This window comes from Chenopodium quinoa, unplaced genomic scaffold (assembly GCF_001683475.1).
Source record: "Chenopodium quinoa cultivar QQ74 unplaced genomic scaffold, ASM168347v1, whole genome shotgun sequence".
Lineage (NCBI taxonomy): Eukaryota > Viridiplantae > Streptophyta > Magnoliopsida > Caryophyllales > Amaranthaceae > Chenopodium > Chenopodium quinoa.
The window spans coordinates 1,305,270-1,318,991 of record NW_018744367.1 but is presented as its reverse complement, the minus strand read 5'-3'; the positions used below and the strand labels follow the sequence as shown (position 1 = coordinate 1,318,991).

At 46.5% G+C, this 13,722-nt stretch overlaps 1 protein-coding gene across 1 annotated transcript in view; it reads left to right on the top strand.

The window, feature by feature from the left end:
- The first annotated feature begins 12,816 nt into the window (after positions 1-12,816).
- Positions 12,817-13,722, top strand: part of LOC110696499 (guanine nucleotide exchange factor SPIKE 1-like) — a 31,467-nt gene continuing 30,561 nt past the window's right edge. The window contains 3 exon segments of the mRNA XM_021873793.1: positions 12,817-12,972; positions 13,266-13,503; positions 13,592-13,680. Of these exon segments, the coding sequence (XP_021729485.1) occupies positions 13,275-13,503; positions 13,592-13,680 (318 nt within the window). The 5' untranslated portion in view covers positions 12,817-12,972; positions 13,266-13,274.

The following is a 13,722-nucleotide window of genomic DNA, read 5'->3' as shown; positions in this document are numbered from 1 at the left end:
GCAATTCCAATTTAGCCATCACGCCACACAAAGAACAAGTAAAAGAGATGCTTGACACCCTTTTATTTAATAATCCCTTAGCAGTAGGTAAAGCCCCACAGCATGCTCGCCAGAAAATTTATTTAATACTGCGAAGGATGTTAGCATGCCATACCTTCTTCCATACACTTGATGGGCTAGATGTCGAGGCCACCTAGTCATCAGTCTCACCAACAATAGCACCGTAAGTAGAACGAACTGAGTATTCTCCATTCTTTTCAATCTTTTTTGTAACAGTAAACTACGAGGGAGGGTCCCAACCCTATCACAGGAATGAGGGCTGCGAGGAATCGAACCCCAATCACTTGGGGGGGGGGTGGAGGGACTAACCATCCCTCCATCACCTCAATCCTCCTCCGTTCTTTTCAATATCCCAACACAAAGAATCCTCTGGAAGCGCTCATTTATGAGGGGCACATCCACTAAGCAACTGTGAGGTGAATATATCACAAACTCTCAAGTCTTCCGAGGCATTACCTCTCAGGGAAATAATCTTCCTCGATTGTGTGCTAAGGTGGGAGATGGTCTTAACATTTCTGTTTATGAGTATTATTATTATAATTATATACTCCCTCCATTTTTAAATACTTGCTCCATTTCTTCATGCACGGAGTTTTAGAAGAAATTGAAGAAAGTAACAAAATATGGAGGCAATGGGGTAGATGGAAGAATAAAAAATTGTACAAAGCAAAAGTAATTGAGAGAATTGGAGGAGAGAGAACATGAAATTAATAAAATATTATAAAAGCTTTCCAAATAAGGAAATAGAGCAAGGATTTAAAAACGGCCGGAAATGAAAAGTGGAGCAAGTATTTAAAATTGGAGGAGTATTCATTATTACACAAACTTTTATATGTGGCTGGGACTACTTCATCGGTGTTAAAGAGGTTATTCGGCCAGTGTTAATGTGTTATAGGGTTACTCGGCGATATTATAGAAATTACTTGGTCAGTGTTATAAGAGTTACTTGGTCAGTGTTATAGGAGTTACTTTATTATTATATAAGCGGTTACTGATGTGGTCAGTCGCACACAAGTTTTTTTTTTTAACGATACAAAATGTGGTGTTATTATTTACAACAATTTCATGAAATGCCACCGAGTACTTCAAAAATTCACAAATGCCATCGCGTTTTTCAAAATTCACCAAATGCCACTGAGGTTTAGGACAATATCACCATATGACATTTTCGTTAGTTGACTGTCAGTACCCGTTAGTTGACTGTTAGTTGATCCCACCACTTGCCACGTGTCAACTTCTGATTGGTCTGTTTTAAAAAAAAAAATAATTAAACAAAAATTAAAAAAAAAAACCAAAAATATTTAAAAAAACAATAATAAAAATAACAAAAAAAAACAATAAAAAATTAAAAAATTTTAAAAAAAACAACAAAAAAATTAAAAAAAGAAAAAGAAAGGAACTCAGAGGTGGCCAGCCACCACCTCCTCCCTGCCGTCGAGCCCCCTACCCACCCTAAAACCCTAGCCACCACCACCCCCTGCCGTCGGGGCTAGCACCGGAAGGCGCGCCGGCAGCCGACGACCCCTCCCCTTCCCCTTCCCCTCCCCTATCCCGTCGCGACCACCTAACCCGCGAAACCCCACCCCCCTTCCTCCACCACCCAGAAACCCCACCACCTTTCCTCTCCCTCTCCCTCTCCTTCTCCGAATTTCGACCACCCTACCCAAAACCCCTTTCAACATCCCTTTTTGAAAACTTGGTGCAGGTTCCTCTATGCCTCAAGTGCGTGTATCTATCCTGAATTCCGACCTTCCTCCCTTCCCCCCCACAAGCTGTTGATTAGGGAATTTTACTCCCACCAATCGGAATGCGCCACGTGGGCCAATCAGGTCCTGCCAAGTATCCCCCAGTTGGACCTCTCAAGGCTTGCCACGTGGCACACGCTTATTCGTCCACCCTGGACTTATTATGTCATGACACGTGGCATACTCCATGCCTAATGGAGAAGCCGGTCACCTAGGCCCAACTTCCGAGGGAAGCCCAATCAGCCCAAGGTTAACCTAAACCTAGATTGGCACGTTTCCCGAGGTTATAAATACCTCCCTTAATCCTCATTAAGGGAGATTACGCAGATTACACACATTAAACACTCTCACCTAGAGAGACCCAATCACTTTAATTTCCGCATTAATTAATCCTTAATCAAGTACTAACTTGACCGTCGGAGGCGGATCTCCAATCATCCGGAGCATCCGTTTGTTTTGCAGGTGCAGGCGTCCGGTTCCAGTCTCGGAATTGTAACTCTCCCGCAGGACATCAGAAAACCCCGAAACATTTTGGCGCCGTCTGTGGGGAGAGTACTTCTGAGATGGCACCCACGTTTGTACCGGCTCCTGAAGAGAGACGTCCCCTGGACGATCCTCTAGTTCAGTCGGACCACGATACTGAGAATGAATTTGAAGTTGAATCTCACACAGCTTCAGACGGGACCCTAAGGGCCCGACGTACCCGTCATACCGAAAGAAGGGAACGGGAACATCTTCTAACAGGAAGCGAGCCAGCAGGCGCACCGCCTGTTCGGCAGCAGCCGACTGATGGGTCTGCTCCCATCACAAGGAACGAACTCATGACCTTCATGAGGGACTTCAAGGGAGAAATTCAAGAGTTGATCAACAAGAAGCCGCCTGCTCTGGACAAGGAGCAGTCGGCTAAGAAACCCTCCACTTCACGGAAGAGGAAGTCAGTTCAAGGGCGAGAGGCGACCCCTCATCCTAAATCTAGGAAGTGGGAGCCACCTGCCCTTGATTTCACAAAATACCGTTTTCCTACTCCAGGAAATAGGAAACCTATTCGTCATATTCAGGCGGACGGGTCGAGGAAAACATACACAGACGCTCGGCTACTGCTAGAGTAGAAGAAGAGTGACCGATTGTCAGAGTCGGCCTCTACTTCAAACTTCCAAGACAGTCTGCGAAATACCTCGATGAGGCATACTCAGTCGTATCATGAGGGTCAGTCAGGCGGCACCTCCCGTCAGTCCGGCTTTCATAGCGACCAGGCGGTACCAAACTTACCGTTTGTACCGCAACAACAGTATTTTTTACAGCCACCACCGTTTGGTGGACATGCAGCAAAAAATGCCCAACCTATGGACTGACAGCTACGGTTGCTTAGACTTGGTGAACAGCCGTCGGCCTTCTCCAAGGAAATTACTGAAGCCGCTCAGCCGGCCAAAGTGAAAAATGTATTAGTAGGCGCCTATGACGGCACTACTAACCCAGAAGACCATCTGATGGCATTCACCAACCTGATGTACCTTCAAGGGTTGGATGATCCCACTTGGTGCAAGTGTTTCCCAGCGACTCTCAAAGGAATCGCACAACAATGGTTCGGCAACCTGCCGACTTGTTGTGTAAATAACTTCAAGACGCTTGCTTACTTATTCACCTCCAACTTCGCCATGAACATCCCTGCGAAGAAGACGACCCTTGATTTAGGAACAATTCAGCAGGGCGAGAAGGAGGGGCTTCGTGCTTACATCAGGCGATTTAACCTGATGAGAATACATATTCTAGGGTTACCGGATGAAGTAGCCTATACTGACTTTTTCAGAGGTCTCAAAGACGGGTCGACCTTCAAATTTGATTTGGTCCGAAAGAGGGTGGCGACTCTTCAAGAGGCCTTGATTGAAGCGGAAGCCTATATACATGCGACTGATCTTTGTAGTACGGTAAAACAGTCAGACGGGAAAAGGTCCGACAAAAGAGAAGGACGACAGAAGCAGTCGTCAAACAAAGACGAGAAGAGAAAAGAGGTCTGGGCAACTGATTCCTCTAAACAGCCGTCCCAGAAGAAGAAAAAAGAATTCAAACCATACTCCCCAAAGTATGTGTTTAACAAGGATAGCCAATTTATCGTAAAGGAAATCAAGGGACAGATCTCAATTGAGAAGCCGGTCCCCATGAAGGGTTCTGCAAACAATCGGAACCAAGAAAAATTCTGTGATTATCATGAAGATGTTGGTCATCACACCAATGAATGCATCAGTCTCATGCGGTATCTGGACCGCCTGGCTGAGCAAGGTGACCTTGACACTTATGTCAAGAAATCTACGGGGAACACTTCCTCGAAAAAGCAGTCGACAAAAAAGAATCAACAGGCCGACAACTCTGATACAGATGATGCAGTCGTCTACACCATTGCAAGCGGCTTCTCAGGAGGCGGCCCCACTATTAGGGGCAACAAAGACAATATCAGACGGTTAGATGTAAATTCCGTTCACCAAGAACGACCCTCCAAATATTCATTTCCTGAGATTGTCATCACTAAAGAAGATTTAGGAGGGGTAAGAGGGCCGCATGACGACCCTATCGTTATTGAATGTAAAGTGGCCAACCAGAGAGTTGGCCGAATCCTCATAGATACCGGAAGCTCCTCAGATCTCATCAGTAGCAAATGTCTGTCGAAACTAAAATATCAGACTGATTGCATACATCCGGCATCCCACCCTTTAGTAGGGTTTGGAGGAGGAGTCGTCCACCCAGTGGGACGAGTGGATTTACCCATCTGCCTGGGCGAAAAAGGGGAAGGACGACACATGGTAGTCCGGTTCCTGGTAGTAGAAGAACTCTCGGCCTACAACATGATTCTGGGACGACCAACCCTGAATAATTCCAAGGCTGTTATAATCCCATCTCTTATGTTGCTCAAGTTTGAGAGGGATAATGGAACAGTCGGGTCCCTAAGGGGAGATCAGAGGATGGCCCGAGAGTGCTATCTCTCGGATGTCAAGCCCACTGTTATGGCCACTGGGTCGAGCGGTGGAAAAATAGACCTTTGACAATGTCAAGGAGAGTGCGCCTGTTCAAGAAGCAGGCGACAAGAAGAGAAAGGCATCCCAGACAGGGGCCGCAAGAAAAGACAGAAAATAGCAATCATTGGCAGAGGAGCGGTCGGATGAATTCCGCCCTCAGCCGGCTGGTGAGCATACGGACCTGATCTTAGACGACTCGCGTCCTGACCGAACAGTCAAAGTTGGGACGACTGCTCTGAGAATCCTGGGTGACGACTTTCACAAACTATTGAAAGAATACAAGGACATCTTTGCATTCGAAGTCCACGAAATGCCAGGCATTAGTCCTGACCTGGCGGTACATAAACTGGCTGTGGATCCGAAAATAGACGCTTGTTCCGATTCACAATTGATAGTGAGTCAGTACAATGGCGAATACGAAGCAACCCATCCGGCCATGATCAAGTATTTACAGGCGGTCCGACAAGCAGTCGGCACCCTTGAGGGTTTCCATCTGACCCAAGTGCCGAGATCAGAAAACAACCAGGCGGATGCACTTTCAAAATTAGCATCATCTGCCTCATGTGATACTCCTCGAACTGTTTTTTGGGAAGTAATGGAGAGGAGAAGCATTTAGGAAGACCCTATTGGAATCTTAGACAGAAGCTCAACCTGGATTGATCCAATCAGGGCATATCTGACAAATGGTACCCTGCCGGATGATCATCAACAGGCGGCAGCACTGAAAAAACGAGCAACCAGTTTTGAAATAATAAAGGGAGAACTTCACAAAAGGGGGTACCTTCAACCCTTCTTAAAGTGTGTTACTCCAGAAAAGGGGCGAGAGATACTAGATGATCTTCACTCTGGTTACTGTGCTTCCCATATAGGCGGTAGGACGCTTGCTCAACGGGCAACGCGGCAGGGCTACTTTTGGCCTACTTTAGAAGCAAATGCGATGGAGATGGTGAAAAAATGTGACAAGTGCCAAAGGTTTGGCAAGCTAATTCACCGTCCGGCTACTGACCTCATTGCCATTCATAGCCCACTACCGTTTGCTAAGTGGGGCATGGATAATCTGGGTCCATATACGCCTGCTACAGGCGGAAGGAGGTACATACTTGTTGTCGTCGACTACTTCACTAAATGGGTAGAGGCGGAGGCTGTAAAGGGAATCAAGACGAAGGATGTAATTTCATTCATTTGGAAAAATGTCATCACTCGGTTCGGGGTTCCCATGTCTATGGTTTTTGATAATGGTCCCCAATTTGAGACGTCTGTTCTCAAAAGCTGGTTGGGTGACCAAGGAATTGCACACTACTTTGCATTTGTCGGCCGTCCACAAGCAAACGTCCAGGTAGAAGCCTTTAATAAAATCATCTCAGATGGTCTCAAGAAAAAGATTGAACGAGCAGGCGGCCTATGGGCGGATGAATTACCACATGTTTTCTGGGCCATTAGGACGACTAAAAAAGGGGCGACTGGAGAAACTCCATTCCTCCTAACTTATGGTGCGGAAGCTGTTCTTCCAATAGAACACTACGAGCCGACTCTTCGAGTAATGCTATATGACGAAGAGGCAAACTGGGAAGCCATGCGCCTGGCATTAGACTCACTTCCTGAAAGGAGGGGCAATGCTGTCTTGCGCCATGAAATTTACCGCCTGAGAATGACTAGATCATATAACAAAAAAGTACACAGGCGTCCACTCAAAGTGGGGGACTTTGTACTTAGAAAAATGGAAGCAGTTGGAAGGGCTAATGAGTCTGGCAAACTAACTCCCAACTGGGAAGGACCCTACCGAATCTGTGAAGAGGTCAGGGACGGTACCTACCGTCTGGAAACATCAGACGGCCAACCGTTGCCTCGAACTTGGAATGTAGATAATGTTAAGAAATATTTTTTTTGAATGATATAAATAGTCAAGGGCTACTTAATAAAAGTTTGCATACTTAATATTCAATTTTGTACTAAGAAGGGCACGCCTACTAACAAACAGTCGGCTACTCTCCATACTCAGTTTTCATTCTTACTTAAGAGGGGCATGCCTACTAACAAACAGTCGACTACTCTCCATGTTTAATTTTTATTCTTACTTAAGAGGGGCAGGCCGCCTATACATTTACAGTCGCCTACTCTCCATTGAGTATTTCACTTTATCATCAGAGGGGCATGCCGTCTGTACCTTTACAGTCGGCTACTCTCCATTGAGTATTTTACTCTATCTTCAGAGGGGCATGCCGTCTGTACCTTTACAGTCGGCTACTCTCCATTGAGTATTTTACTCTATCTTCAGAGGGGCATGCCGCCTGTACCTTTACAGTCGGCTACTCTCCATTGAATATTTTACTCTATCACCATAGGGGCATGCCGTCTGGACATACAGTCGGTTCCAAAACAGACAGCCACCCCCCCTATACTTAGCTAAAAAATGATCAGGGTCTGGCCGACCCTGTGCCTAAACAGGCGGCTACCCTCCTCTTACTTAGCACCTACGTCCACCAAAGGACTAACCAAGGCCACAGGCTGAATGATCAGACCAGGCGCCATGCCAACTGATCCAATCTTCAAAACTAATACGACCTGTCCCAACATCATAGCAGGCGTCCGGCGGCATCCCTCCGGATGAAATTCGTCGCAGAGAGCAGCTCCCTTTTGGGTGGAACATTGCTCTATAAACTAATTACACGGCACCTATACGACTGTCCCCAAGGGCAACCACGTAGCCGTTTTTGAGACAAGGATAACTCTATCACTAACCAAACCAGTGGTAGCAATTGACATCTGAGTCAGATGACCGCCTGTATTACTTGGGATAAATGCAGGGGGTACCTCTTGAGTTAATAGCCAACAAACATTGGCGAATCAAAAGGTTCAGCCGGCCTCCGCCGCCTGGTACCTTTACTACTCAAGCAGGAGTGACGGCGACTGAGTAACACCAAAGTTAACTCATAGTCACTCTCTCAAACTTAGTATGGAGCCTAAAAGGTATGAGTCGTCCGCCTATTTTTAGCAAACAGGGGCTCTCAACCACTACTCCTGCTAGGTTAACAACCTATGAGTTAAAAGCCAACAAACATTGGCGAATAAAGGGGAACAACCGGTACCCACCGCTTGATACCTCTACTACTCAGTTACTTGGCGACTAGGTAACAATCATGTTTACTTGGTCACTCCTTAAAAATTTAGTATGAAACTAAAAAGGTGTTCATACAGCACCTGTTCACACTAGATTAAATATGGTGGGGAACAGTCGGCCTAGACGGCCTAAAGTCTCTAGCCTAAAAACATGACAAGTAGGAAACCACTTTCTTACTTGGTTAATTTTACAAATGACAGGACCGCCTGCCTAAAGGGGATCCAGTCTTTAAAATGGTTCGAATACCGATTGGATAAATGGCCGACTGATCGTCTAGCCTGGAAATAGACAACCAGTCGTCCAGGGGCATAGGCGGCGTGACTAACTATCCGTACCTGTCTGCAACTATCGGCCATGTAAAACAGTCGGTATAGTGTACAATTGGATGTCAGAATATTCAATACTTAAACAAATTTGAAGCAAAACAAAAATATTCATTAAAAGGAAGCCGGTCATTAAAGACCGGCAAAATATTCAGAGCCCCGGCCCCCTGGCCGGGTAAATACAAACAAACGGCACGCAGGCCGGGGAAAGAAGACATAAAGCTTATGAAGGGGGCAGATCTTCAATATTAGCAGCTGCCGCCTGGTCAGCACTCTTTTTGCTGGACTCGGCTTCAGCTGCATCCTTCTTCGATGCATTACCCCCAAGCGGCACAAGCGCCACTACCGGCTGCTCCTCCTCCTCCAACACCTCTTCCTCAGCAGCCGCCAGGATCTCTTGATTATATCTATCAGAACACTGGCGGTACGTTTTTTCCCAGGAGGCAAAGTCGACATTGGGGAAGAGGCGGCCCCAAGTCATGCGCTGGATTTGAGCAAAGTCTTCCATCATCTCCCGGACCAGCTCTTTCTTTTCTTGCTCGGCCTTTTCCGAGAGCTCCTAAGTAAGACTCTTCTCCTGGGTCACCAGGCGTTCCTTTACGCTCGCCAAGGATTTCTCCAAGGTTTCGTATGAGGACATCTTTTGGCGAAGAGGTCTCAGCTCGGTCTTTAGGTTGTTGATGGTCGCCTCCAGCTCGCTATTCCTCTTCTGGGCTGCCTCTAACTGAGCCCGGATAGCGGCGGTAGCCTGCGCCTGATAATAAAGAATATCAATTGTCAGAACTTCATTTTGGGCAATTTGAAACATTGCCTTATCACAGTCAGAGGCGGCCATAGCTTTTGCAGCCTTTACCTCTTTGTTCTTCCGGTCAAGCGGCTTGCAAAGGCCGTTCACTCGGAGCAGGGCCTAAGTAAAAAGGGGAACAGGCGTCAGTTTCCAAACAAAAAAGAAAACAGGCGTCCTGGAATTCAAATACTCAAAAATATGCTAAGTATACCTCAGCAAGGACCCCTGCAATCCCATCTAGGTCAAGGGTGCCGACACCCCTGACCGCCTCCCTTTCAGCTGGAGGTACGGCCTTGATCATAGACTTGGCCACTTCGACCAAGTCAGGCTCCTGAGGGCCGGCTGCATCAAGCATAAACAAACGGATTAGACCTAGTAAAGGAGGGAGCAAGTCTAAAATTTACAAGGACAATTTCATACTTCTAGGTGGCCCAGCTGGAGTTTTAGAAGAAGTGGCCGGCTGTTTCTCAGCCGCCGCATGTTTCCTGGCAGAACCAGGAGAGCTCGCAACAGTCGTCCTCCGGGCCTTGGGGTCCGGCTGTTGGGAAGAAGAAGCTCTTGGAGCTCCCGTTTAAAAAAGAAGAAAAGAGTCAGTATATGCATAAACACAACTCCAAAAAGAGGGTGAAAGGTTCGAAGCCCACAAAGGGTGCCCCCTTGTTGGGGGAGTCGGTTGAATACTGTTGCATGATGGAGGCCCGGAACATGGTCGCCGCAGTCTTGGAGGCGGTAATTTTGCTCATGGCGTCCGCTGCAAAAACAAATAGCAAAGTTAATAAAAGTCATAACAAGAAATGCACGGAACAACAGAGTATTCGACAGGCCGGCTACCTCTTGAGCACCGACTGCTGAGGCCACAGGCGGCCAAAAAGTACTCGTCGTAGAGCCATTTGTAGCTCGGGACGCAGTGCAGGGGTACTTTCTCTCGTACCCCTGAAGTAGAGTTCACCTTCGACTCTACTTTGAAGAGTCCTTTATCTAGGATCTCTTTCTTAGCCTTGGGGGGAACAGGCGGCATGCTGCGGCCGCCTGCAAGAAGGGGCGGATTCCTGTTCCACCTGTTGAAGCGCTTGTTCAGCTCTGTGTCTGAACTCTCAATGATAAGGAAGGTGCTCCGCCAGTCCTTCCATTTGTTTGCTTTACCTCTCGTCATGAGGTAGCCCCTGTGGCTCGTCAATTGATACCAGCCGGTACCGCCTGCCTTAGGGGTCTGGCTGAGGTAGTTCATGTGGGCGAAAGCCTCGAAGTTCGGCTCCACCCCGTGCAGTTCGCACCCGGCCACATAGCCGAGTACGTTGACCCAGGAGTTCGGGGCTAACTGTCATAACCCCAACTCATACCCATCCAAGATCCGCTGAACAGCCGGATGTAGTGGGAAGCGCAGCCCAGCCTTGATGGCCGCCTCGTAGCAGCCAAAGCAGGCGCCATCATAACTGGTACCAGTCGGCCAGGCGACTGTGTCTTCTGGATCCGGCACGAACACTAAAAAGCCGGGGCCCATTGTGTGGTTTGCGATAAAGCTCCCCACTTTCTCTTGCATGGCCGTGATCCGGCCCCGAGGTACCGTGCAGTAGTAGGGGGTATTTTTCTCTCGGTGAGAGGCGGATGGCTCCGCCCAATCGTCCCCCTTCTCAACTGCGTGAGAAAGCCTCGCCTCTTGTAGGCGACTGTTTTTCTCTTCTGTGTCAAGAGAAGCATGGCCAGAAGAGCTAGAGTTGGATTCGTCCTCTGACGAGTCCGAAGAGGACGACTCCTCCCCTCTCCCGGAGGGGCCCGCCTCCTCTCCTTTAAAAGGAGCAGGAGAGAATGTAGAATTGTCAACTGTAAAATGGGAAGGGGTCACTTTGACTCCTCCCTCAGAACTGCCGGCTTTCAAGCCGCTTTGTTTCACTTCCACATCTGGCGCCTGGTCAGATGTTTCACTAATCGGCACCCTGTGGGAGGAGCCGTCTGAGTTTGAGATCCTGGCAGTCTTTTTTGTTCTGGCCATCATGCTCTGCATAGACACAGATACAGTCGGACTTTGTATAAAGGGCAAAGATGGGTCCAGAAAAGGGCAGGCGGCACTCCTAGTCCTAGATTCAGCCGTCTCCGGTGACCGGCTGATCACTAACCTAGGTCGTGTCGTGTGCTTCCGTGGTGCCATTTCAAAAAAGAATAAAGTAAAGAGAAAATTAAGAGTAAGAGAACCGACGGTTACCTGAACGAGTGACGATTGATGAAGTTCTGAAAATCCTTTGCAGTCGGCTTGTCAGAGCTGGCGGTAGGCAGAAAGGGTCCAAAATGTCAGAGCAAGTTCAGGGGTCCGAATGTTCTCTCACAAAGTTTTCAAGTGTGAAAATGACCGAAGTCAACACTCCTTTATATAGGCGAAGTGAGAAGGCGAAGGGTCACTTCCAGAATTCAAAATTTTGGCGGGAGAATCTCTCGGCCTCTCGCCGAGTGACACCTGTAGCAGGTCGTCGCCTGTTACAGGGCGACACCTGTCACAGGTAACACGTGACCAGTCACGTGCCACCTGTGAGGGGCAAATGATTAGGGGATTTTGCTCCCACCAATCGGAATGCGCCACGTGGGCCAATCAGGTCCTGCCAAGTGTCTCCCAGTTGGACCTCTCAGGGCTTGCCACGTGGCACACGCTTATTCGTCCACCCTGGACTTATTATGTCATGACACATGGCATACTCCATGCCTAATGGAGAAGCCGGTCACCTAGGCCCAACTTCCGAGGGAAGCCCAATCAGCCCAAGGTTAACCTAAACCTAGATTGGCACGTTTCCCGAGGTTATAAATACCTTCCTTAATCCTCATTAAGGGAGATTACGCAGATTACACACATTAAACACTCTCACCTAGAGAGACCCAATCACTTTAATTTCCGCATTAATTAATCCTTAATCAAGTACTAACTTGACCGTTGGAGGCGGATCTCCAATCATCCGGAGCATCCGTTTGTTTTGCAGGTGCAGGCGTCCGGTTCCAGTCTCGAAATTGTAACTCTCCCGCAGGACATCAGAAAACCCCGAAACAGCTGTCTTATTCAAATTGATCAATTAAGCAGTTAAACCAAACTCCAGAGTCTTTCGTTTCTTTAATTGTCTAACAAGGATTGATCTGATTGTAGTTTTAAGCATATCGGTCAAGAAATAATGGCAAGGTCATAGACATACGAAAACGACCTCCATCTTGAAGCAACTGAGCTTAGGTTATGATTACCAGGGAGTAAAGAGCAAGAAATTAAAATTCAATCTAACTCTAATAATGGTGGATTGGTGGTTAGGGGGTGGCGGTTGCGGGGATGGAGATCTGATTAGGGGTTGTTACGGGGGTGGGGGGAGGGAGCCGAGGAGGCCGATTTCGGCGATGGGGCAGGGGAGAGTGGTGGTTTTGGGGGTGGGTATAGGAAGGAGGTGTTGTCGGTGGTTGTGGGCTGGTGGTTTGAATTTTTTTTTTCCTTTTTTCTATTGGTTTTTTTTTTTTAAATTTTTGTTTAATTATTTTTATTTTTAAAAACAGACCAATCAGAATTTGACACGTGGCAAGTGGTGGGGTCAATTAATGGGCACTGACGGTCAACTAACGAAAATGGCATATGGTGATATTGTACTAAACCTCGGTGACATTTGGTGAATTTTAAAAAATACGATGACATTTGGTGAATTTTTTAAATACTCAGTGACATTTCATGAAATTGCCGTATTATTTATCTATTTAAGACTAAGAAATCACCCTTTTTAAATTGTTTTTTTTTGAGACAGACAGCCTTTTTGATTTGTCAAATAAAGTAGTGTATTAAAAAAAGAAAAAGTTACCCACCAAAAACCTAGATCTGTCCTGTTTTTTTCTCACTCACTCAGTTTCACTTGAAGTGCACTCAACTCAACGTTCTCCATTGAAGCGATTTCTATCTTCCATTGAAGCAGCTTCTGAGGTAAGATGTTGTTTTGCTTTTGTAATTATCGTATATCAAGCTCACAATGTAGGTTTTTATCATTAATTTAATTCTCAGTATACTCAATTTAGGGTTCTAATTCTAAACTCGATTTTTGAACTATTTGAGTCATAATTACTAAACTAGAGTATAATTATGAGGTTAATTTGATGTTTGATTCTAATAATTTGCCTTTATTTTTTAGGATGTAGCTATGAATTTGTACCTTTTCTACTAAATTTATGAGCTTTGTTTGATAGTTGAATCAAATTTTTGTTGCTAATGTGTTGCAGAAGCCTTTGATGAAACTGGGGCATTTTTCCGTGGGCCCGAGGCGATTGCCCGGGCTCAGAGACGGACCGGTTCAGCTCGACGAGGATGTGGAACAGTGGCCGCATTTGCATGAACATGTGCAATGCTACAAAGCTGATTGGATTAAAGATGAAAATAAGTATGGGCATTATGAGAGCATTGGTGCTACTAGTTTTCGAAATCAGATATATGAAGGGCCTGATACTGACATTGAAACAGGTGAATACAATTGGCATCGAATTGAACAAACACATTGTTTAATGCAATAATAAAAACCACATTAATGTTTTTAGTTTTTTTCTTTTAGAGATGCATCTAGCTGAGGCCAGGCAAATTGAAAATGAAGATGCTGCTGATGAAGAATCACCAAGCACATCCGGAAGACCGTTTGGAGAGGTGTCGTATCAATGTATATCGTGTGCTAATTAATGCTTTGTC